We start from the raw sequence: 23846 nt of genomic DNA, 5'->3' as shown, positions 1-23846 counted from the left end.
CCAATGTCAGCAAGGGGTCACTCAAAATCTCTTTCTGACTGTTTGCCCAAAGTCATGCTTGTTTGGGTTGGAAACTCCCAAAACTTCTACTGCCGCTGTTGCAGTCACCTCTAAAACCTACTTCTGATGTTGCTGTCACACTTCAACCCAATTCCCACCCCGGCATCATACCTCTCCTGTTTAGCTCCTAAATTGTGTCAGACTGGAAAAATGTCTGATAGGACCTTTGTTGACTCTACTACTCCAAAATTTGATTTGAAGCTTTATATTAAAATTGTTTTTTTTTTGGGGGGGGGAGATGTTGGAAGATTTTAGCTGAATTAATGCTTTTAATTTTCCATCTTGATTCTACCTACAACTGTAAATTAGTGGGTTTTTTGCCTATGCTCATTCATTCATTTCTTTTTTTTTTCTTTTAGCTTTTCTAAAGGTATATTAAAAAACAGCAGTGATCATGGACAAGTTTGCAATGTCTCTGAATTTATTGGGAAGGCTTTTAGTCTTAGAAGAATAGAAAGGGAAAGAAAATATAATGAGTTAAGTTTTGAAACACTGAATTTAAGATGTCTGAAACTTACATCTCTCAGATTAGCTAAAATGACAGTTGGCGGGGATGTGGGTAAACTAGGACACTAACGCATTGTTGATGGAGTTGTGAAATGATCCAACCATTCTGGAGAACAATTTGAAACTATGCCCAAAGAGCTATAAGACTGTGCATATCCTTTGATCCGGCAGTGTTTCTACTGAGTTTGTATTCTAAGGAAGTTATAAAGGAAGGGAAGGGACCTACATGTGTAAAAATGTCTGTAGCAAAGAATTAGAAAATTAGTAGATACCTATTGATTGAGTAATGGCTGAATAAGTTGTATTACATGAAGATAATGAATTATTATTCTATAAAAAATGATGAACAAGCTGATTTTAGAAAGACGTATAAAGATTTACATGAACTGATGCTGAGTGACACAAGCAGAATCAAGAATACATTGAACACTGTGGCAGCCCTCTTTGTAGTGGCTAGAAACTGGAAACTGAGTGGATGCCCATCAGTTGGAGTATGGCTGAATAAATTGTGGTATATGAATATTATGGAATATTATTGTTCTGTAAGAAATGACCAACAGGATGATTTCAGAAAGGCCTGGAGAGACTTACACGAACTGATGCTGAGTGAAATGAGCAGGACCAGGAGATCATTATATACTTCAACAACAATACTATATGATGACTAGTTCTGATGGACCTGGCCATCCTCAGCAATGAGATCAACCAAATCATTTCCAATGGAGCAGTAATGAACTGAACCAGCTACGCCCAGAGAAAGAACTCTGGGAGATTACTAAAAACCATTACATTGAATTCTCAATCCCTATATTTTTGCCCACCTGCATTTTTTATTTCCTTCACAAGCTAATTGTACAATATTTCAGAATCTGATTCTTTTTGTACAGCAAAATAAGTTTGATCATGAATACTTATTGTGTATCTAATTTATATTTTAATATATTTAACATCTACTGGTCATCCTGCCATCTGGGGGAGGCGGTGGGGGGGTAAGAGGTGAAAAATTGGAACAAGAGGTTTGGCAATTGTTAATGCTGTAAAGTTACCTATACATATAACCTGTAAATAAAAGGCTATTAAAAAAAAAAGAATACATTGAACACAATAAGAGCAAGATTGTGCAATGATCAACTATAAAAGATTTGGTTCTTCTCAGCGATTCAGTGATCCACGGCAATCTCAGTAAACTTTGGATAGAAAACACCACCTGCATCCAGAAAGAGAATTATGGAAACTGAATGTAAATTAAACACATATTATGTACAGTTCATTTTTCTTTTTTTTCCTTTTGTGGTTTTTCTTTTTTGTTCTGATTTTTCTCTCCCAACGTGATTTATACAGAAATGTGTATTTAAAAAGTAAATATACATGTATAACCAGAAAAAAATAAACAATTAAATAAACATTTTTAAAAGAAAGTACTTCACAGGTTATTTGGTCTACTATCTAGCAAAGTCAAAGATATGAGATTAGAAAGGCAAATATAGATATATATGTACATATATGAAAGTAATGTAATAAATCAATAAAATATAAAAATATTTTTAAACAATGTTAATTTCATTCATTCAAAAAATTATAAAATATAATATTAGGAATCAATCTACCAAAACACATTCCATGAGTTATATGAATGTATATGAATACAATTCTAAAAAAAAGTCTTTAAAATAATAAAACATGACTTAAGTAATTAAAGAAAAAGTCATTGCTCATGACTGGGCTATGCCAATAAAAATGATTATGACTAAAAAAAGTTTGTGGGACATCCAGGTCAATAGATAGTTGGTGATATGAAAATGAAAATAAAGAAAGGAGTTAATGATAGATAAATATATCTGAGAATCATATGCATAAAAATTGCCATTGAATACATGGGAGATAATGAAATCACCAAGTAAAATAGTATACATATAAAAGAGAAAAAGGCCTAGAAGAAAGCCTTGGGAGATAGCAATGATTAGTTGGCATGGTTTGAAGAAGCTCCAACAAAGGAGGCAGACAAGAGAAAAAACCAAGAGAGAGCCACAAAAACATAGAAGAGATTATTAGGCAAAAGAGGTTGATTGACAATGGCAAACTTGAAGCAATCAATAACTTTGGAGTGGGCAGCATCAGAAGCCAAACTGGAGAACTGAGAAGGGAATGAGAGAAAAGGAAGTGGAATCAATGTACACAGCTTTTTCTAGGAGTAAGTGACAGAGATGTTAATATAGTTGAAGATGGATCAAATCAGTTTTTTTTTATAAGGATGGGAGAAGTGTGTTTGTATGCAGCCAATAGACTAAAACATTCCAGATTGGTGAAATCATTTGTGCACATAGACAGGATTGTCTTGACAAGAAAGGACATCTTTTTATATGAGTCAGGAATGAAACAGGATATAGTGAGGGAAGACATCTGAATAAGGAAGATGAGAAATAAGAAAAATTTGAAATTTCTTAGTGAACTGCCTCAATGATTTGTAGTGAGCACATCATCATAGTATCATGAATTTCTCCAGCTTTATTCAGCAAAACATTGATAGAAATAAAGACAGATAAAGTTTACGCCTGATAGCTATTGAATAGGGAACAAAGTACAAAAATAGAGAATACTACAGAATTGAACTATTTCAGCAAAGACTCAAATAGAAAAGGGAGGAGAGTGTAGCCAGTGCAAGAATAAAGGTGTCAAGAAAGAATCAAGGTGACGAGATTGAAGGTCACATTAAGGATAGGATTAAGGAGTTGTAAGATAGGCAAATATGGACAGACAAAAATTATAATAAGTAAAGGAATTTCAGAGTTTGTGGCTATAAAGTGGAATACTTTTGGTGATGGAAAGATCAAGGATATGATTATGTAGCTGAGACAGAGTGGAAAAGGTCAAGGAAGATGAATAAATTGAGGTACTGGGAAGTTGTGGGCTTTGTGGGTACTTCAATATTTATGTTGGGGCCCCCTGATAAAAAGACAAATAATAAGGAAGAGAGGAAAAATGGCACTGAAAGAATTGAGGAAAAAAGGATAATGTCCCAGACATCAGTAGATAATACCTACCAGAATTTTTATTGGTGATTTAGCCTCAAGAAAAGAGAGATTATTACATAAAAATGGTAGACGGAGAGCCTAGGATGTGGCAGTGGGAAGCAAGGAATCTTCTAATTACCCCAGCATGACAAATAAGTAAAAGGGTTTGAATGAAAGCACATTAGATACCATTCTTAAATTGTTCAGAAAACCCTTGCATTTAGTTTAATATTTTATTAGTTTAATATTTAATATTAATATTTATTAATAATTTATTTATTAATAGTTATTAATAACTATTCTCAAAACAGTGCAGGAAAATTTGAGAATCAGCAACATATATAGATTGTGTCTATGATCCTAGGTATTTGTTGGTGGGGAAAGAGAAACATTTGGTATCCTAAGAAAATACAAAATCTTAATTCTCCCCCCCCCCCCAAAAAAAAAAGCAGCTGGACAGTCAATACTTTAAAGAGCCAGTGTTATATGAAGCTATGTCTTCTGATTGATGACTTCTGTTTCAGAAGTGGAATACTCTCTTTTACTTGTTATTATCCTTCACTATTTAAATGAACTTTCACATCATTATTTGCACAGAGTCTTCTTGTAAAAGTTTATCATTTGGGCCATATGTTTTGAATTTAGTTTTTCAAAACTCAATGGTTAACTTACTTGAAAGTCTTTTGAAAGTTCAAGGCATTGGATGTTTTATAACTACATATATGATGAAAGTAGTCAAAATCACATTAATCTTTATACTGGTTCAAGTATTATAAGTTTGAGTCAATGAAAATGTTTTCTGGATTTGGGACAAAACTCTTTTCTATGTTCTAAATATCAGCAGAAATTGACTAAATTAGGTTACTATCAAAAACTTCCCAGTTGTAGTGATAAGTGAGTTTGGTGGCCAATGCTTAAAGACATCATAATAGTACAGATGAAGTCCATATTTTTGACTGTTAGAAGCTAAAGGTAAGAATGAGCATTATCATAAAATATCTAAGAATGGAATAAATATTAAGTGCCTACTATGTAACAATCATTGTATAAAATGCTAGGGATGCAATTAATAAAAAGAAAAAGAATCCTTGCTCTGAAAAAGCTAATAATCTAATGGGGTAGACCATACAAAAGAGAGTCAGGAAAGGAGTTGTGGGGATTATAGATTACTGGGCACTGGATCATCTTGTTCTATGGAGCAGAGGAGCAGATGTAAAGTGAATTAAGTCCAAAGTCAAGATTCTGTCTTCTGTAAAGGAAAGGATTAGGTGAAGTTTGGAAGTCTTTTTATTCTAGCCTTCCAATCAGAGGAGAAAGATAATTTGAACCAAATTATCTGTCTTTCTCTCTTTTTTGATTCCAATTCTCAGAACATCTGGCATTCATTCTGCTAGCAAAGTTTGGTAACATACTTCCTTAGAAGATACTTCTTAATGAAACATTTTAATCACATGGTCTAACTTAACCACAGCCTGTTGCCATTCTTTTTTTTTAAATGTATTTTTTCATATTAGTCATCTTATGAAAGAAATAAAAAAAAGCAAAAAAAAGAAGTGAAAATACTATCTTTTGATATGCATCCAGACTCCACCAGTTCTTTCTCTGGATGTGGATAGGATTCTCTATTATGGTTATAGTTGATCATTGCATAATATTGCTGTTATTGTAGACAATGTTCTCTTGGTTCTATTCAGCTGCATCAGTGCATATAAGTCTTTCTGGATTTTTCTGGAATCTGACTGCTCATCATTATATCATCAGTGTTCTTATATTCATATACCACAACGTGTTCTGTCATTCCTCAATAGATGGGCATTTTCTCAGTTTTTAATTCTTTGTCCCTACAAAAAGAGATGCCATAAGTGCTTTTGTACATGTGGGTCTTTTTTTCCTTCTTTTTGATTTCTTTGAGATACAGACTTAGTAGTGGTACTGCTGGATCAGAGGTTATGCACAATTTTATAATTATTTTGACATAGTTCCAAATTGCTCTTCAGAATGGCTGGATCAGCTCACAAGTCTACTAACAATGCATTAATGTTCCAATTTTCCTACATTCTTTCCAAAATTTACATTTTCCTTTTCTATCATAACTAATCTGATAAGTGTAAGATGGTGCCTCAGAGTTGTTTAATTTGCATTTTTCCTAATCAATAGCGATTTAGAATATTTTTTCCCATATTATTATTGTTTTTTTTTTTATTTCTTGGAAAACAACCTATTCATATACTTTGACCATTTATCAATGAAGTCTTCATTTATCAATGAAGAAATGAAGAAATCTTTTGTCAAAGATAATACTTGCAGTAAAAGTACTTCCTGGATTCCTGTTTTCCTTCTAATATTGATTGCATTGATTTTGTTTGTACAAAACCTTTTTAATTTAATGTACTCAAAACTATCTCTGGTCATAAATTCTTCCCTTCTCCATAGATCTGATAGATAAGGTATTTTTTGTTCTCCTAATTTAATTATGCTATTACTCTTCATTTTAAATCATTTACCTATTTTGACCTTATCTTAGCTGAAATTATACCTGTTTTGTATTCAATCTAGACAGAAATATATATATATGTGTATATATATATATATAAAACAACATTACTTAAATGAATAATGATCACCAATCCATGATGATAAATGATGATTTGTAGAATCACCATCTTAGTGAAGTGTCAATGAATTTGCAAAATTCAATAAATGTTCAGAAATAGATCTAGAACACCCCTAATTTAAAATAAATTTACCCCTAAAAATTACATTGAAAATAAAGTATAACAGCTAACAGATTGGCTAAGATGACAGGAAAAGATAATGAAAATGTTGGAGAGGATGTGGGAAAACTGGGATACTAATACATTATTGGTGGAATTGTGAATTCAACCATTTTGGAGAGCAGTTTAGAACTATGCTCAAAACGTCATCAAATTGTGCATACCAGTTGATCCTGCAGTGTCCCTACTGGGCCTGTAGCCTAAAGAGATCATAAAGGAGGGAAAGACCCACATATGAAAAAATCTTTTTGGCAGCTCTTTTTGTAGTGGCAATAAAGTGGAAACTTAGTGGATGCCCATCAGTTGGAAAATTGTTGAATAAATTATAGTATATAAATGTTATGGAATATTGATCAACAGGATGATTTCAGAGAGCCCCAGAGAGATTTATATAAACTGATGCTAAGCGAAGTCAACAGCAAGATAATATGATGATCAATTCTGATGGACATGGATGGTTCTTTTCAACAATGAGATGATTCAGGCCAGTTCCAGTGATTTTGTAACGAAGAGAGCCATCTGCACCCAGAGAGAGGACTGTGGGAACTGAGTGTGGATCACAACATGGTATTTTCACTCTTTTTGTTGTTGTTTGCTTGCATTTTGTTTTCTTTCTCATTTTTTTCCTTTTTGACTGATTTTTACTTATGCAGCATGATAGTTGTGGAAATATGTATAGAAGAATTGCAAATGTTTAACATATATTGTATTACTTGCTTCTAGGGGAGGTGATGGGAGAAAGGGAGGGGAAAAATTTGGAACACAAGATTTTGCAAGGGTGAATGTTGAAAATTATCTATGCATGTGTTTTGAAAATAAAAGGCTTTAATAATAAATAGAAAAAGAAAAAATAACGTAGATATCAATGTTGAATGAATACAATGAACAGATTTACATTTGCCTTTTATTATTGTGGTAAATAAGGATTTCACTGTAACATGATTTTAACAAGCATTGAGAGTTAGCAGAATATCTTCTCTTACAGTTTCTTTGCTACAGAAGTTGAACCTGCAGGGAAAAAATAACACATATATTATGTATATATAATATACACATATGTATGTGTGTGTTTTTAGAGCTATATCTCAGTATTTTGTATCTCTCTGAAGCATTTATATTTTTGCTTTTGTAATTTGAGTAAATCATATTTCATTTTGGAAGAGATAATAGGATATAAGCCATGTTGAAGTCAGGGACTATATCTGGGACAGAGCTTTTACACATTGCAGGTATTTAACAAATACTTGCTTGATTGGGTTGAATATATTCTAACTCCCTAATCTTACTCTACTACTACTACTACTACTACTACTGCAACTAACTAATACTAATACAGTATTGACTGTACTCCAGGCACCATGCTAATTATCTCATTTGATCCTCACAACCTTGGGAGGGAGATGACTATTATTATCCTTATTATATAGATGAGAGATCTTAGACTAGCAGAGGTAAAGTGACTTGCCTAGGGTCACACAGTTGGTAAGTCTCTGAGAATAGATTTGACTTCATGTCTTCCTGACTCCAACCCCAATGCTCTATCTATCCACCATACCACCTAATTGCCCCATTTGAGCAACTTAAAATGTGGAAATTCAATAACTCTTTTAAGATCATATATATAGCAAACGTTTTGCATTCTTCAAAGCATTTAATTGAGAGCCTTAAAATAAATGCCTTAAAAAACTGTCTTAAAGTATAAATATAGATGGTTAGATTTGATAAAGTTGCAAGCTTCCCTTATAGACTCTCTGGGAAGAAGTAAACAAGAGGAGTTCTTGAATTGAAGCCATTGTTGTGAGAATGGGGAAAAGTACTGGATGTTTCACAAGAGTTGATTTTTGAGTTTTGCCTAAAGTGTGTTCAACTAAAGACCTTTCAAGTAACTTCAAAAAGTACAAGACCCAGAGGACTGGAAATGGATTTCGTTTATGTATTTTAAAATATCACCAGCCTTTTAACATGGCCCTTCAGAAACAATTAGTCACAATACTGGTAAGCTTTAAAGATATTGACAGAACCCATAATTAGTCAATCCAAAACCCAAACGTATATCTAGCACTTACAACAGGCCAAGCTCTGTGCTAGGTGCTGATCAAGAAAATCTAGGGGAATAAAATGCCTCCAAAATAAAGGAATGTCAAGTAAATTTTAAAGAAAATGTGGAAATAAGTCTATTTTTGCATGGCAAAATGCTCAGTAATAAGTACTTTTGATACATGATTTTGTAATTATATTCTTAGAATCTTGATGTTCTAGAAAGAAGTATAGGGCTAGCCTTGAAATACTGTCATAGAATCCCTAATGCAAATTGGGTGTTAAACACCAGGATTCTATGGAATATGATTTTAATACAATATTGATATTTCTTGAAGCTCCTCTCTGTGAGGACAGTAAGCTTATTCAATTCAATTTAACAGATAGATCAGCATTTATTAAACACCTACTATATACTATATTCAAAGTTCTTTGCTAAATACCAGATACAAATATAAGAAAAAAAAACCTTCAAATAGAGTTTTTATTCTTCCTTGTATTCCCTCTGAGTGCGCTTTTCACCATTTAATGGGCACTCAGTAAAAATCTGTTAAATGTTAAATAAATATGTGAAGTAACAAAAGAAACCAGTCCAGGGCAAAATATTTTTTCTTTCTCCTGTTGTTTTTTTATGTTCAGTTTTTCTTATAATTTAGCTCAATAGCAGAATTTGAACTATACTAAACATTTTCAAAATTGCATGGATAAGGACTATTTTGGCCCAGAAAGGATAGAAGAAGAAATTGGTACATGATCATTTAGTGACTTTCCTTAATAGTAACCAGACATTTAATACATAACATTAATTCACTCATAGTCATTTTATAATAAAAAACATTAATGGATTAAAATCAGACTCTAAAAAGTAACATGGAATAATTGTACTATATTATTATTCATCCTGAAGTCCATTTAGTGGTATTTACCACATTATTCTATGAAACTAATTGCCATCTTTGATGCCATTTCCCTTAAATTTCTGTTTTCCTTCAACTACTATTTACTACTTGTATGACATTTGTAAGCTCACTCATCTCTCTAAGCTTTAGGTTTTTTTCATCTGTACATTGAGGAACTTGAATTAGATGATTTCTAAGATTTCTCCTCTCTAAATTCTGTGATTCTACACTCCTTTGAAGTACATTAGGTAGAGATATACTTAAATAACTGGAATTTTCCTAGGATAGCATTTCAGGGTCACATTCTGACCTTGGCATGGACTTTATCAGATGACATAATATCACCCAATACATCTTTGAAAGTTCAATTTTCTTAAAATAAACTATCATCTAATAACAGTAATATGATAAGGTTACTGAAATAAATATCTCAAAACAGATTTTCTGAGTGAACATATTACAAATATTCCTTTTCAATACTTCATATCTCTCTTGGTTCACGAAAAAAGTACTTACGTCTGTCCATCTGAAGTTTCTACAGTGATCATTGATGCTCCTACTCTGGGCAGAGTTGGATTGATCACTTTGTTGCCCCAAAGAAATTTAACTTTTCGAAGTGTTCCAACATAGACATCTGAATCAATCTCATTAGAATGTGTGTAGCCTGGTCTTAGGGTTCCCCTTGAAAAGAAGTATAAAACCAATTCAGATTAAGGAATTTTTATATATATATATATATATATATATTTACTTATAAAATGTATGCATAATGCATATTTTCCTCATTAAGTTGTATATCCATTGTATTAAACAAAGGCAAAAAGTCACATAAATATGATTATAATTTATGCCCCAAATAAATCATAGAATTTTGGCATGTTTTAGTCACAGCTTTCTCCTACAGTTTAATAAGTGATAACTTCATAAAATTGTTGTTAACAGTATAATGGCTTACTGATTTTAAATTAAACATCTAGCAACAACAACAACAAAATTCTCTTGTGATTTAAAATAAATGATTTGTCCAGTAAATAGTAATGTACCAAAATTAGAAACCAAATTCTAAGGTCAATTTCAGTATCCATAATTCAAAAAAAATTATGATTAATTTCATAAAATGTACATATTACTACAAAATCAATTTTCATAGCAATGAAAATATAACCAATAATTTGGATAAAATACCTTAATATGAGGGAATAATTCCAACATTTAAAATATATGATAATATTGAACTCACTTGAAAATATCATATTGCCTGCTGTTTCCATCATCTCCAAACAAAGAAACTGCTATTGTTCCAGTAACCTTGGCTCCAGACAATGTGACAGCTATCTTATACCTCCAACCTATTTATAAAGGAAGAAAAAGAGATATGAAAAAATAATTATATCAAATATATTAATATATAAATAGAGAGATTTCAGTAAAATTTAATTTAGATGGCACTAATACACAATATCATGGTAATTTAGTTATAGCATGCATGATTCTTATTGCATGTAAGGTTTTAAGTAATTCCTTTATTTGCAAGTTTTCATTTCTATCTAATAAAATGAATTCAAACTAAAATCAATAGGCTTTTCTAAGAAATTTAGACATTGACCATTTCTTCATAATATTTTCAACTCCGCAATTGTAGAAGAACCCTTAATGAACTTCTAGTCTAACCCACTCACTTTTATAGATGATCACCTTAAAATATTGGAAAACCAGAGCTTTGATAATAACAGTGATAATACCTAATATTTATATAACCCTTTAAAGTTTAAAAGTGCTTTACATATATTCTTATTTTATACTCAAATTAACCCTGTGAGATAAGTGCTATTCTTATTCCCATTTTACAGATAAAGAAACTAAGGTTTAGAAAGATTAGGATACACACCTAATTAGTATCATAGACAGGCTTTGAACTCAGTCTTCTGATTCCAATGTCAGTGCTCGATGTATTATGGTCTCCAAAGTTACACAATTAATGAGTAACAAAACCCACTAAGACTTCAATTCTGTTGTTTCTTCCTCCAACATTTTTTCCATGCTCCTACTTTTTATATTTTATTTTTTGCTACCTATTTATGCCTTGACATGGGATTTCTGCTTCCCTAAAATAGCATTTCTTTTTAAACAGTCTACAATTGATATTTTTTCACTAAACTGCCCTCTGACTCAACCTGCAATTTTTCCAAATTTGTGAAGTTTATCTCAAAAAAGTTATTTTGTTAATGTTACCTCACTGACTTCAAGCTCACTATTATGATGCTGGACATACAAAACAAACAAAAACTGTGAAAGAAGATTATAGTACCCATATTATAGATAAAGTCAAAACTTTGAAAGAATGTTATTTGACAAAGGTTATATATTACTATAAATAATTAACAGAGCCTGGAATTGAACTATGCTTCACATTGTGATTGTAAGACTAATATATTTTCAATTATATAATTTTATTTTAATATCATAAATTCAGAGTTGGAAGATGCTTTAGAGGCCTGTTAGTCTAACATGTGTTTTCCAGATGGGGAAACTGAGTCAGCAAACTCAAAGGATTTGTCTAAGGTCATACAACTGAAGAGTCAGAATCAGAAGTAAGATTTGAACCTTGGTTTTCCAGACTCACAAGTCCCTAACTCTGCCATATTATCTTAACATGGCTTGTCTATATTACAGGTTTGCTAGGTTTCCTCTTTATAGGAAGCTCCATAGTGTGGAGGTAAAATTGTGAAGTAAAGGTATCTTCCACATCTTTTTTCTCTTGGTTCTATATTCTTGTCTCCTTTCTTTCATTTCCTGACCAGAGCACATAGAAATAATGTCATATTCTGCTATATAAATATCTTCTCAGACCCTTTATGTACTCTTAGCTATGAATTAGTCGATAATTATACTGTATAAAGTTTGTTTTTCAGTAGTTACCAGGTAAGCAGCATTAAAAAAACTGTTCTAACTGTTCTTTTTTAACATCAATAAAAGAAAATGTGGGTGTATGTTTAAGGATCCAGAGGGCAGTATCACAAGAGCAGAATCCAGGAAATATTTTGCAATCTGTTTCAAGAAATCTTTAAAACCAGAGATCAACCTATACATTCAACATATTTAACAGTGGAACCATGCAGTAGTATCATCCAGATTTCTAAAGGCAGAGAAAATCTACTACCTCCTCTAAATTGGCCTTCAGTATTCAGTAATTATCTCCTAACTATACTCCTCTCCTTCCTTTTCCTGAATATACCAGAGAAAGTCTTTTTTTTTTTTTTTTAAATAGGCAATAACAATTTTACAGAGCTTTGAAAATCAGGGAAGTCAAATGGAAACTTACGTGCAAAATTACTGGCATCTCCAGTATTGAGATAAAAGATCTGTCCCTGTGTCATTGTTTTACCAGCAAATTTGTCAGCATAATGGCCCATCTGTGGACATCCTTCAGATGGACAAGGGAAGCACTTATTCTATTGAAAATAAATCAATGGTTAATGAGAACATGTTATCTTTCCAGGTTTTATCTTTCTATTATCACCCTATTCACTCAAAAATCTAAAAAGCAAATACAATTCTAGTATCTTTATACAATTTGAGGAAAATTAATCATATATCTAAAAATATGTGAGGGACTTACCCTATCTTGCAGAGTAATTCAACATAATATGATAATTTAAAAAACTGATCTTAAATTGAATGATGAATGCAATTTTTAGCATTTGAATTAATGAATGTTAGCATAGCCTAACAATGTAATATGGAGTTATGACCTTCTCTTACCCTACCCCATAATCTTAGATGGCATTTATAAAGTACATAAAATTTGCATGTTATTTCTTTTGGTCCTCACAACACAATTTGTAAGTTAGGTATTATGATTATCCCAGTTTTACAGATGAAGAAACTGAAGTTGAGGGAGATTAAATTAATTATTCAGGGTCATATTACTAGTAGATTTTTGAGGCATAATTGGAATTCAGATGCTTCTAACAGCAAGTTCAGTTCTGTGACTATTGTGACATAAATTCAACTAAAATTTGAGAATTTTTTGCTTGTTAAATAATATTCGTCACTGATTATTTTTAAAATGAGCATTTGTATGAACTTAAAAAAGCTAGTTTTAAATTTACAATTGAATGATTGTAATAGGCATTTGGGATTTAAGATCACAACACAATAATGCTATACTAGATACCTAAGTGAGTTTTTTTCTCTTTATAGGACATCTAAAACTGTTTATGTTACATGTTACAACACTAGACAAAACTGAAAAATGCAATGTTATCAGAATGTTTAGATAATTCTTATTTTTGGAAAACTTATTATCATTTTCAATGTGGCAGCAGATAGATATTAACTCAGATTTCTGTATTCTGTCTTCTTTTCAAAAAATAGCTTCAAAAAAATTTCCTAAAATGACTCTAAATGAAACATATATTTAACTACTGCCTATAAAAGAAGGGAAGGATGAGACAATCATTAAATCAAAATTTCAATATTTCTTCTGAAAAATGCTAATGATCATTATGTGATTAAAATTGTCTTTATGTGACTTTAAGCAAAAACATCATATAGAAACACTGATTCAACATAGTGTATGTAGAAAGCAATACTAGAACTTAGTAAATGCTAAAATTAGGAAGCTCTTCAAGAAATCTACCTCATTTTATAGGTAAAGAACTTGGAGTCTAGAGACAATGTTGGAGGTCACAACATTTCAGAACAGGATTGGAACCTCAACTGATTTTTCAGCACCCTTTCCACTATATCATTATTTTATGAGTTATGCTAAAGAGATTTGGGGGCTAGGAGACTTATGTATTCTCCATCTACTTGTTCTCAAGGATTGAAGGAACTAAGAGTGTTTATTTTGGAGAAGAAGACAGCACTTTAGAGTTATCTCAGTAACTGATAAGCAAAAGGGATCAGAATTGTTCTATACATCAGAGTATCCCAATGGACAGAACCAGGAATCACAGGCAGAAGAAGAAAAAGACTTCATGTCAACAGAAAAAAATTACTGTCAATGAGAGCTAAGGAGTAATGCAATGGGTCTCAGTGCAGGGCTTTAAGAGCTCCTGGATGGTCATTTAAGAAGCTTTCAAAAATAGTTTGCATTAAATTGTTTTTTCCAGGTCTGTGATTTTGTGTACAGAAATACTTTTTTTATGGTTCTTGACTATGATTTAATTTATGAAAAACTCATTGTAAAATTCTTTCTATCAGTGTAGATCAGCACCTTTTCAGAGCACTGTGAAGTTAACTGTTCAAGGTCAAGTTAACATGTGTCTGAGGTAGGAACAGAACTCAACTTTTTATGGACTAGAAACACAAGTTCTCTCTGCAGCATGCTCTGTTGACTTTCATGGCAAGCAATTACTTACTGCCTCAAAAGCTTTGTAGGAAGCACAAGGGAATCCAGAAAATCCATTTGGGTTAAGGATGCTATCTGCATAATACTTGTAACTTCTCAAGTGATTACATGCCACAAAATCACGAGTTCCTATGAAATTAAATGGGATCATACAGAAGGGACATTATTTCTAATCCAAAATTATTATTAAAATAAATGTCATAGTTTAAGGACATATCACACTTTTTAAAAAGCATAATTTATTTTTTGATACATTCATATGATATATGTTCAATGATATATTTATGATATATATCATTAGATACTCTCATGCTAGGCTTGTCATTTCATCAAAAAGGGGGAGAGATGCCCTCTACCAAAGAAGTTTGGCACATTCTTATCAACGGAGCTGAAAAGAGATTTAGCAGCTTGCCCAGCATCATACAACTAGTGATTTTCAGAGGGAAACCCAAAATCTCACTGAGATCAATTCTCTAGCCAACTAGACTACTCTGGTTCTCAAAAAGAGTTAGTGGTTACAAAATGGTGCCAAATATTCATGAGAAAGGCTAATTTGTTTTGAAGCACAATTGAATTTTTACTAAAGGACAAGCTTGACTGACCTAATGAAAATCATTCAGAAATCCATTTCCTATCATAACTGCCCACTCTCACCTTAGGAGGAAGGTCTCATACAGTGGTAGAATACTATGGAACATATTTTAAAATCCACAGTTTTACAGAAGAATAAGGTAAGTTATTGACAAACATCTTGGCAAGTTTGGCAAAACAGTAATATGTATTTTACTAGTAATATTTGTTATGTGCTCAATGGACTTACCTTCCCAGATTCCATTTATATCTACAATCTGAGAAAGGGCATTCTTCTGACATCCAGGCATGTGTTCTCCTCCATTGGGGAAGAAATCAAGGTGTCCCACAATTTGACCTGTTCCAAAACCTAAGACATTTTAAACAAGTGTTAAGTAGGTTTGATCGCATTGCCAAAAAACTTAATTATTCCAGTCATCGTTGCAAGATTCAAGTGGAAGGGCTCACCCATGTTAGGGATGACAGGACTAGCATCTGTGTGAATGACATCAACAAACTTAGCATCACTGGCATCCAGTCGGACTTCTTCTGGGGTCCCTTCAAAGCAAGGCTCAGCAGGATCCAACCCTGAGAGAAATGTTATATTTTTGTTATATTCTTATATCTCATGTAACATCATCAAGTGGCAGATATGACATGATAGAACACTAACTGCTAAGCAAGGAAGACTTGGATTCTATTCCTTCCTTTGATATGTCACACTAGGTATATGACCCTGGGCAAGTTAATTTTATCTTTCAATGTTTTAGACAATTCTCTAAGATTATAAATTGCGGAGATGGTACCAGCTTGAATTGGTAGAAGAACTTCCACATCCAAGAATTTCTTTTTTCTTTTTCAAAAAACTTTTTGCAAAGCAATTGGGGTTAGGTGACTTGCCCAGAGTCATACAGTTAGCAAGTGGTAAGTGTTAGGTGTCTAAGGAAGGATTTGAACTCAGGTCTTCCTGACTCCAGGACCAGTCCTGGACTTCACCATCTAGCTGCCCCAAGAATTTTCTATATCAATGAAATCACAGTTCTAGACCTTACCTCCAAGAATCGTTATAGAAAATATCCATATTACTCGTGATTATATAATACTAATAATACAACAGTTCACAATTAAGTAATGCTTAAGGTTATATAATATGATTCTCTCACAATACTCCTTTAAAATAGGTAATTTGAGCAACTTTTATCTCCATTCTGAAGATGAGGAAATTGAGGTTAAGAAGATAAGTGATTTGCATCAGTATCTTATTTATATATGTATTTAAATAATTGTAAGGAAGGATAGTTTGAATTTATTATTTTTAGAATACATTGAGTATTCTATTGCCATCTATGTTATAAAAGAAATTTTCTGAGCTTCACAGAACTTGTCACTAGGTTTCAATTCATAGAGGGGAGAGATAACCACTTCAAGAACAATCACTTGAATAACACGATGGTGTTATTAAGTTTGAGGGAAATAGAAGGATGAGGTACTTTTAGCCTACTTTAAGAAGTTCAGACTTTATAGGGAAATTCTCTCTTTTAACTAAATCCTCTGAAAAAGATTTTTTTCTAAATAGCCCTACTAGGCAGTCAAACTATAAATATAAAATGCAGATTCTTCAGAGAATCCCTAAATTTTGCTGATAAATTTAATTTGACAGAGACATGATGTCAGAGACAAAAAGAAGGGAAGGGATAAAAGTCTAAAATTTTCATCTCATATGTGAATAAGATATCTTTGTGAGGTAAAATAGTCTAATTATTCTAGTATATGAAATGCCAAATTCAACTCTCTTTCTCCAAAAAAATACACAGTATGTAAAACTTTTTTTCCTACATGACACTCAGAGCAGGTACAATGAAGGAACATTTAATGTTTTACATAACACTTAAAAACACCAAGTTTTCATCATGTTTATCCTCATGTCTCAATTAGCAGGTTTCACCATTTTGATCCTACCAGTGATTCGTCCAATGAGACCATTTAACCTTCTCCCAGCCTCGCCAGCAATGTGGGCTCCCAGACTGTGGCCAATGATGTGGACATCATCAAGAGAATATCCATACTCAGTCTGATAAGAGGAAAAAAAAGTCTTCAGAAAGGACTGAATTGGTATTAGGGACATATTAATGACATGCCCCTTGAGAATCTTTCTTGAAAGTGACTTCTCACTTTTCCTCAACATGGAAATCATGATATTTCTAACTTTTCAAGGAGGGACAAATATTAAAGTATTCATAATTTAAGGCTTTTATTCTGTCTTAAGCAACATATCTTTCAGATTATTTGGTCACATTTATGAAAAGGGGAAGATCTGATATTAAATTTACCATATATAATGGTTAGAAATTTCTAAAAGCAAAGATTTGGAATAAGAAGTAATGATGAAGAAATTACCCAACCATCTACAGTGTTTGTCTAATTTACTTCTCATGTCTTTTGTTGATATGCAGTATAGATCAGAAGGATCAAAGATTTCATGGTAGAAGGGCCATTGGAAATCATCTAATCCAAAAATTTCCATATTAAGAAATGGGGACCCAGTGCATTGACTAGCCCAAGTTCACACAAGGCAGGTAAATAGCAGAGCTTTAATTTGAATCCAGGTCTTCACACTCTAAATTAAACATTCTTTCTGCTGTGCCCCACTGCTTCCCAACATATCTTAAAAACTGTTCAAATAATTTGATCCTTGATGACTATCTATGCATTGTAGTTTTAAAAACTAGCAAAATTCAATCAATCAACTAGACAAAATTAGTTGTAGCAAGTGGCGAGGTGTACCAAATTAAAAGGAGTTGCTTTTTTTCTTAAAATTGAACTGGCCGGGCAATTTAGTCAAAATGGACTAACAGGTTTATGTTAATAATAATAACATTCATACAGTGCTTTAAAGTTTGCAAGATAACTTACAAATACTGTCTCATTTTATCCTCACAACAATAATACTGATATTATCCCCATTTTACAGAAAAAGAAACTGAGGCACAGAGAAGTAATCTGATATGGCCAGCTTCACACAGCCAGGAAGTATCTAAAGCCAAATTTGAACTTGGTCTTTATAACTCAAGATTTATCATTGTATCCACTGAGCTGTATCTTTAAACTTAGAGACAAAACTTCAAATGCAGACACATTGCTGTTCCCTTCTGGTCAACCAAAACAAACTAAAACCCCTATATAGAAAGGTTAATGATAAGTTTAACAATTGTATGAACACAGAATTCAGAGGACAACAGCTAGAGAGCATGAGATAACATGAAGACTCCTAATTACCTTAAAGACATCCACAAGATAAGCTATTTCAGCCCCCACCACTCGGACATTTTGTGAGGCTTGGGTATATTCAGTTCGTGCCCCCTTTTTCCAGTCAATACAAAAGCAGTTTACCTCTTCCACTTGAAATAAATTCTAGAAAAATACAGTGGATATAGTTAAATCATCAAGGGATTGTTAGAACACCCATTTTTTTATTTTTTATTTTTTTAAATCACTAACTAGTGTAATGAACTATATTTTCCATATGGTCTGTTCAAGATTTTAAAAGCTATGAAGAGAGGTATGAGTTAATAATAATAATTTTTAAAAAGCATATTTAGGATGGTACAATATTGAATTACTACTCTTTGACATCTAACATTCCCAACTATTAGTTTGTTCTTACTGAAAACTGGTATCTGAAATTCAATAAGGATTATATTGAGGAAGATTCCATTGCAGCATGTAGAGAAATTTGTATCATGGGAAACTATAGGAAGTATGATATATAATGTGTTGCTATTGGTAAACAATAACAGGGATAGACCTATGTACAGAGTTTCCCCCCATCAGGACCTTTGGAGATGAGTATAATTGATAAGTTTATCTTTAAAATGTACTGTTTTTCAAGAAACTAAAGGGATTTTTGTATAAATCTATATAATTATCTTTACAGCTACCTTACCAGAAAAGGTATTACATATGAAAAAATACCTGCAATATGTAGTTCAAAACAGTGGCCCTTCATAAGCATATCCATTAGAGCCCTAACAAGCATGGGACAGATGGGACTTTGCTTCGGGGAACTGATATCCCAGATAGGAGGTGAAGTGGAATATTTGGTGTAATCACTTCCGTAGCTTTAGTTGCCTTTCCTGCAGACCAGCTTCTCTCTCCCCCCAATCCCAGACCTAACATGGAGAAGGGCTACAACTGTTTGGTGGTTGGGGATAGGTTGTTATCATAAGGAGTAATGGGTTTTCTGGGCTACCATGGCCTTTACCCACCCACCAAATTTTCCACAGATGCATTTCACTAGTTATAGCTCCTTGGACTCTAAAGCCAGAGCTTTTTCCACTATAATTCATTGCTTTATTGACAGTGTGAATATAAGTGCTGACATTCGATCATTCAATTCTCTCATATACAGAACGAGGACAAGAAAATTTGATTTATTCTCCTTGCGGTATTGTTGTGTCAAAGAGGGAGGCCCTGTAAAGATTCGGATCAGAGAGTAGAGAGTGAATTTACTATTGCTGTTATCCCACCTTGCACATATGTGACAACCAGTCTTCTTCACCTTTATCTACGAATCCATGAATAATAAATCGAGTTTTTCTATCCTTTTTGAAATTAGAACTTTTGATACTTTCCAAATCTTCTGGGACAATTTCCTGTGTTCAGAAGAAAAAAAAATATGCACATTAACCTTGTTTATTTTTTGTAATATAATTCTTTCTACATGAGGGAAAATATTTCTGAGAAAGGGGTCTTTTTTCATAGCTTTACTCACACTGTTGCAAATTGTAGTCTAATTGGTAAATACCACAGGACTCTGACATCAATTAGGAAATACAGTATGAAACCTATGCTTTAATAGTGGGAGCAGTTTGAATGAGCAAAAATATGAACCAGAAGGAGAAGGAGGTGGTCCTCATCTATTACACTTAAAGATATTATTGATGATTTATACAAAATCTAGATCTTCAGTTTCTTTGCCCAGTTGTTTGTATGTTATCTTCCCACAGACTTTTTTTTTTTTTTTGGTCCTTTCTTTGTATCCGTGGCACTTAGCACAGTGCCTGGCACATATTAGGTACCTAAAATAAAGTTTGTTGATATGACTTGACTTGAAAAGCAGTGACTCCCTGGAAAATTAACAGTAAAGTAAAACTTACTTTTAAAAGTCCTCAATATACCAAGTGGCTTCTATGGTGAACGTTCAGTGAGGAGCTAGAAAATCTAGATGGCCTATTTATTTACCCTAAATATACTCAAGTCATAAATTTTAAAATAATAGCACGACTTACTTGATAGCTGTTTTGGTTTTCATTGGTATATAGAAGAAATCGGGTATTGATATCTTCTGGAGACCAGGGAAGCAATTTAAGGGGTCTTTCTACAATGCCAGACCATGGTTTATCATCTGTAAAGCATCCAAGTCTTGGAAAGCAAACTTGTCTTCCTGTAATTATCAAAAAAGGAACATATAAAAAACAAATTAAAATAGAGGGTAATTTTAATGAGTTCTCTGCTACGCAGGAAGACTTGTTAAAAGAATATTTTAGATTTTACTTCCCTCTCCTCAAAATCTCTGAATGATTATTAAGTGAAATCCATGTTCTTCTTTCCTAATGCTAAAGGCACAGTATTTAAAATATTCGAGTGCCTCATTCCTTTTATTGCCCTGATAAAACCAAAACTCTCCTTTTAGATCCCACCATTTCTATGCTAGGTTCATAAACAATCAAGTTTCTAATCACACCCTAGCCAATCAATTAACAAATATGTATGAAGCACCTACCATGTGCCAGAACAGTGCTAAGTACTGCTAAGACACCTTAGTGCTGGATGTGGTATCCTATACCATGGTCCCTGCTACCAGGAACATTGAACTTGAAGTATCTGTTGAGCTCAGAGGCTCCTAACTCTATTGGGCTCAAACTGGCCTCAATATGTCGAGTCCTTGGGAGCAGGGGAGTCTATCAGGGTGCCTAAGGAGGGAATGAAATGACCTAGGTCAGAATCAGACTATTGATAGAATTTCCATATTGACCAGTGGTGATTAAATGAGGCCGGTGAGTAACCCCTGTACTTCCAGCCTGAAAGGCATAGGGAGACCCAGTCTCAAAAATTAGAAGTATACTTTAATTAAAGATAGAATAGTACAGCAGGATAAACTTTGTTCTTGTAGTTAAAAGAAGTAGCTTTGAATTCCAGTCTTGCCAATAAACTTGCTTTAAAAAACATAAAGTAACATATAAATGTAATTTGTATTTTATTACTAGTTGTATGACTGAACAAATCACAGCAACTCTGAACTTTAGTTTTCTTATTGAAAAATAGTTAATAATAATAACATAATGGGGTTGTTTGTGGGATCAAGAGAATATATATATCCGGCTGCCTCCAACACCTGCCAGGTTAGTCTCTTAAATTCAACATGATTTCACTTGAACTCAACCTTCTCCCTCCCCCCAGAAAAACCCTATTCCTCTTTTAACTTAGAATTTTCTGCTAACAGCAGTACCCCCTTCCCAGTCTCTGAAGGTGCAAAACCCAAAGTCTTTCTGAATTTTTCTCTCTTCTTCATACTCTCCATTGAATCAGTTGCTCAGTCCTATTTATTTGACCTTTATAACATCTCTCACATTCTGCCTTTCATTTCTGCTACCATTACAAACCTCCCTATTTTAAAGGTCTCATCACTTCTCTGTTGGACTACAGCAATACCTTTTAATGGGTCTTTCTGCCTACAGTCTCTCTATTCTCTTTGTTATAATCTTGATAATAACCTTCAAAGGTGACTTATCAAACACCACCAGTGACTCCCCACTGTTTAATGGATGGAATGTGAGGTCATTAACTCGACTTTAAAGGCATTTCATAAGCTGATTCCATCCTTTCTTTATCTAATTCTAATAAATATTAATCCCCTTACTATACTCTTAGTCAAACTAAACTATTAATCATCCATCATTGTCATCCTGTCCGCTTCATGTACAGTCAAAAGTATAGTGAATAGAAGACTGGGCTTGGAGTCAGAAAGACTTGAACATTTAGTCTGAGCTGTGTGACAAAGTAATAAAAGTTCTCTAGATCGCATTTGGCAATGTTTCCCCAAATTCAAGTTTCTCATATAACTTTGCTTGGATTTCTCCTTTGCATTTAGCATATTCCCCACAAATTTATAGCTATTTGTGTATATACCTCATCTTCTTTATTCCATCCTAAGTTCTTAGGTGAATGGGCTATGTTTTCTTTCTTAGTGTTTGGTACATAGTTGTTATTCAACACAGACCTGTTGAATTGTGCTGAACAGCAAAACACTATACAAATGGAAATAAATATGTTCTTCCAATCTGATGTGAGGAACAGAGATGCTTCTAGCTCTAATCATTGGTGAACATTCACTTGAAAACTTAAATTTTATTCAAGATCTGAAAGACTTTCATTCTTTGGGACCAAACAAAGGTCTAACCCAAGAGCCACTCAAGATGGAGGAGATGCAGGCTCAGTTCATTAGCAAAAGCCATTCTGAAGTTAGAATAATTCTGGCCTTGAATACTAGAATGTCAGTAAACTCCCACAAAGAAAAAAAATACTCAGTATTGGTAAAGTTACCAGAACTTAAAGTTAGGACACTATAGCATCGAATGCTTTCTTTTCTGCCATCCATTGATTCCTTAAATGTAGAGATACCATTGTGAAGAATTCTCTCAACAATGCAACTTAGTCTTTCATAATTACTTCAAACACAGAGAGGTTAAGTTACTTGACCAGGATCCATGCAACTAGTATATACCATGGTTTAGGTATGAACTCAAGGTTTCCTGACACAAAGGCTGGCTTTCTATTTATTACATCAGACTTCCTCTAGAAATGTAATAAATCTGAAGTACCCAAAAGATTTACATGTCCAACACTGACATAAATATGGTTCCTTACCTGCAACTGTGCCCAACAGCAGCGAGATTGTCCAAATTAACAGCATCTAAATAAAGTCAAACACACAGTTGAGTCTTAGTGGAGCAAGACTTTATATACAAAGACTGTAATGATTCATGTTCACTTGTTTTTGTTTTTTCATTTGTTCTGTTTTGTTTTGTTTTGAATAATGTACAGAATAAAGCAGCTCTGGAAAAGATTTCACTCACTCACCATGGAAGTTCAGTCAAGTCCCATGCACCACTCCAAACTGCCTGTAAATGTCCTTTTATAACAAATTCTTATCTTCTGCTGACCTTGCCATGGGAAAAAGACACAAAAAGAGAGAAGCTGCCAAGTGTATCCAGATAAAACCAGATAGTGAGTAAATTTTCCATGGTAATTATAGGCAGACTAAGTGCATGGATAGATGTAAAACAGTTTTTGCTAATCTGATTATTATTAGTTGCTCAGATTCAACAAACATTCAACAAATTTAACAAACACAGAATGTGCGCATGGAAGGGAGTAATACGAAATAAGTCTGAAGAACTAGGTAGGAAGCAGATGGGAGAGGGCTTTAACAGATAAAATACTGACCTCTCAGTATTTTATCCTCAGTAAAAGAGGAGTTTAGAGAGAAGTTACGGAATTCCATTTAATAAATGATGACTTTGAGATGCTTATGAGAAATTTGGAAGGAAATGTTTAGCAAATAATTGATAGT

At 33.2% G+C, this 23846-nt stretch overlaps 1 protein-coding gene across 1 annotated transcript; it reads right to left on the bottom strand.

The window, feature by feature from the left end:
• Positions 1–7225: 7225 nt before the first annotated feature.
• LOC100930838 (pancreatic triacylglycerol lipase) lies at positions 7226–23422 on the bottom strand. The gene is made up of 13 exons (XM_012540810.3): positions 23354–23422; positions 23141–23186; positions 20503–20657; positions 19741–19866; positions 18491–18625; positions 17174–17285; positions 15683–15802; positions 15465–15584; positions 14655–14773; positions 12611–12740; positions 10529–10637; positions 9805–9969; positions 7226–7360 (listed from the first exon to the last, which is right to left on the bottom strand). Exons 1-13 carry the CDS (start codon positions 23354–23356, stop codon positions 7297–7299), a joined length of 1404 nt encoding a protein of 467 aa, XP_012396264.2. The 5' UTR covers positions 23357–23422; the 3' UTR covers positions 7226–7296.
• Positions 23423–23846: the final 424 nt, after the last annotated feature.

The sequence above is a fragment of the Sarcophilus harrisii genome, chromosome 2 (assembly GCF_902635505.1).
Source record: "Sarcophilus harrisii chromosome 2, mSarHar1.11, whole genome shotgun sequence".
NCBI classification, from domain to species: domain Eukaryota; kingdom Metazoa; phylum Chordata; class Mammalia; order Dasyuromorphia; family Dasyuridae; genus Sarcophilus; species Sarcophilus harrisii.
Note: the sequence above shows the minus strand (reverse complement) of the source record. Positions and strands in the feature narration are given on the sequence as shown.

Excerpts from the sequence above, each read along its gene's own strand:
- LOC100930838 (XM_012540810.3), bottom strand. Across the intron at positions 20,658-23,140 it reads GCTGTTGGGCACAGTTGCAG|GAAGACAAGTTTGCTTTCCA; the intron begins GTAAGGAACCAT and ends TGATAATTACAG. Across the intron at positions 9,970-10,528 it reads AGGCAATATGATATTTTCAA|GGGAACCCTAAGACCAGGCT; the intron begins GTGAGTTCAATA and ends CTTCTTTTCAAG.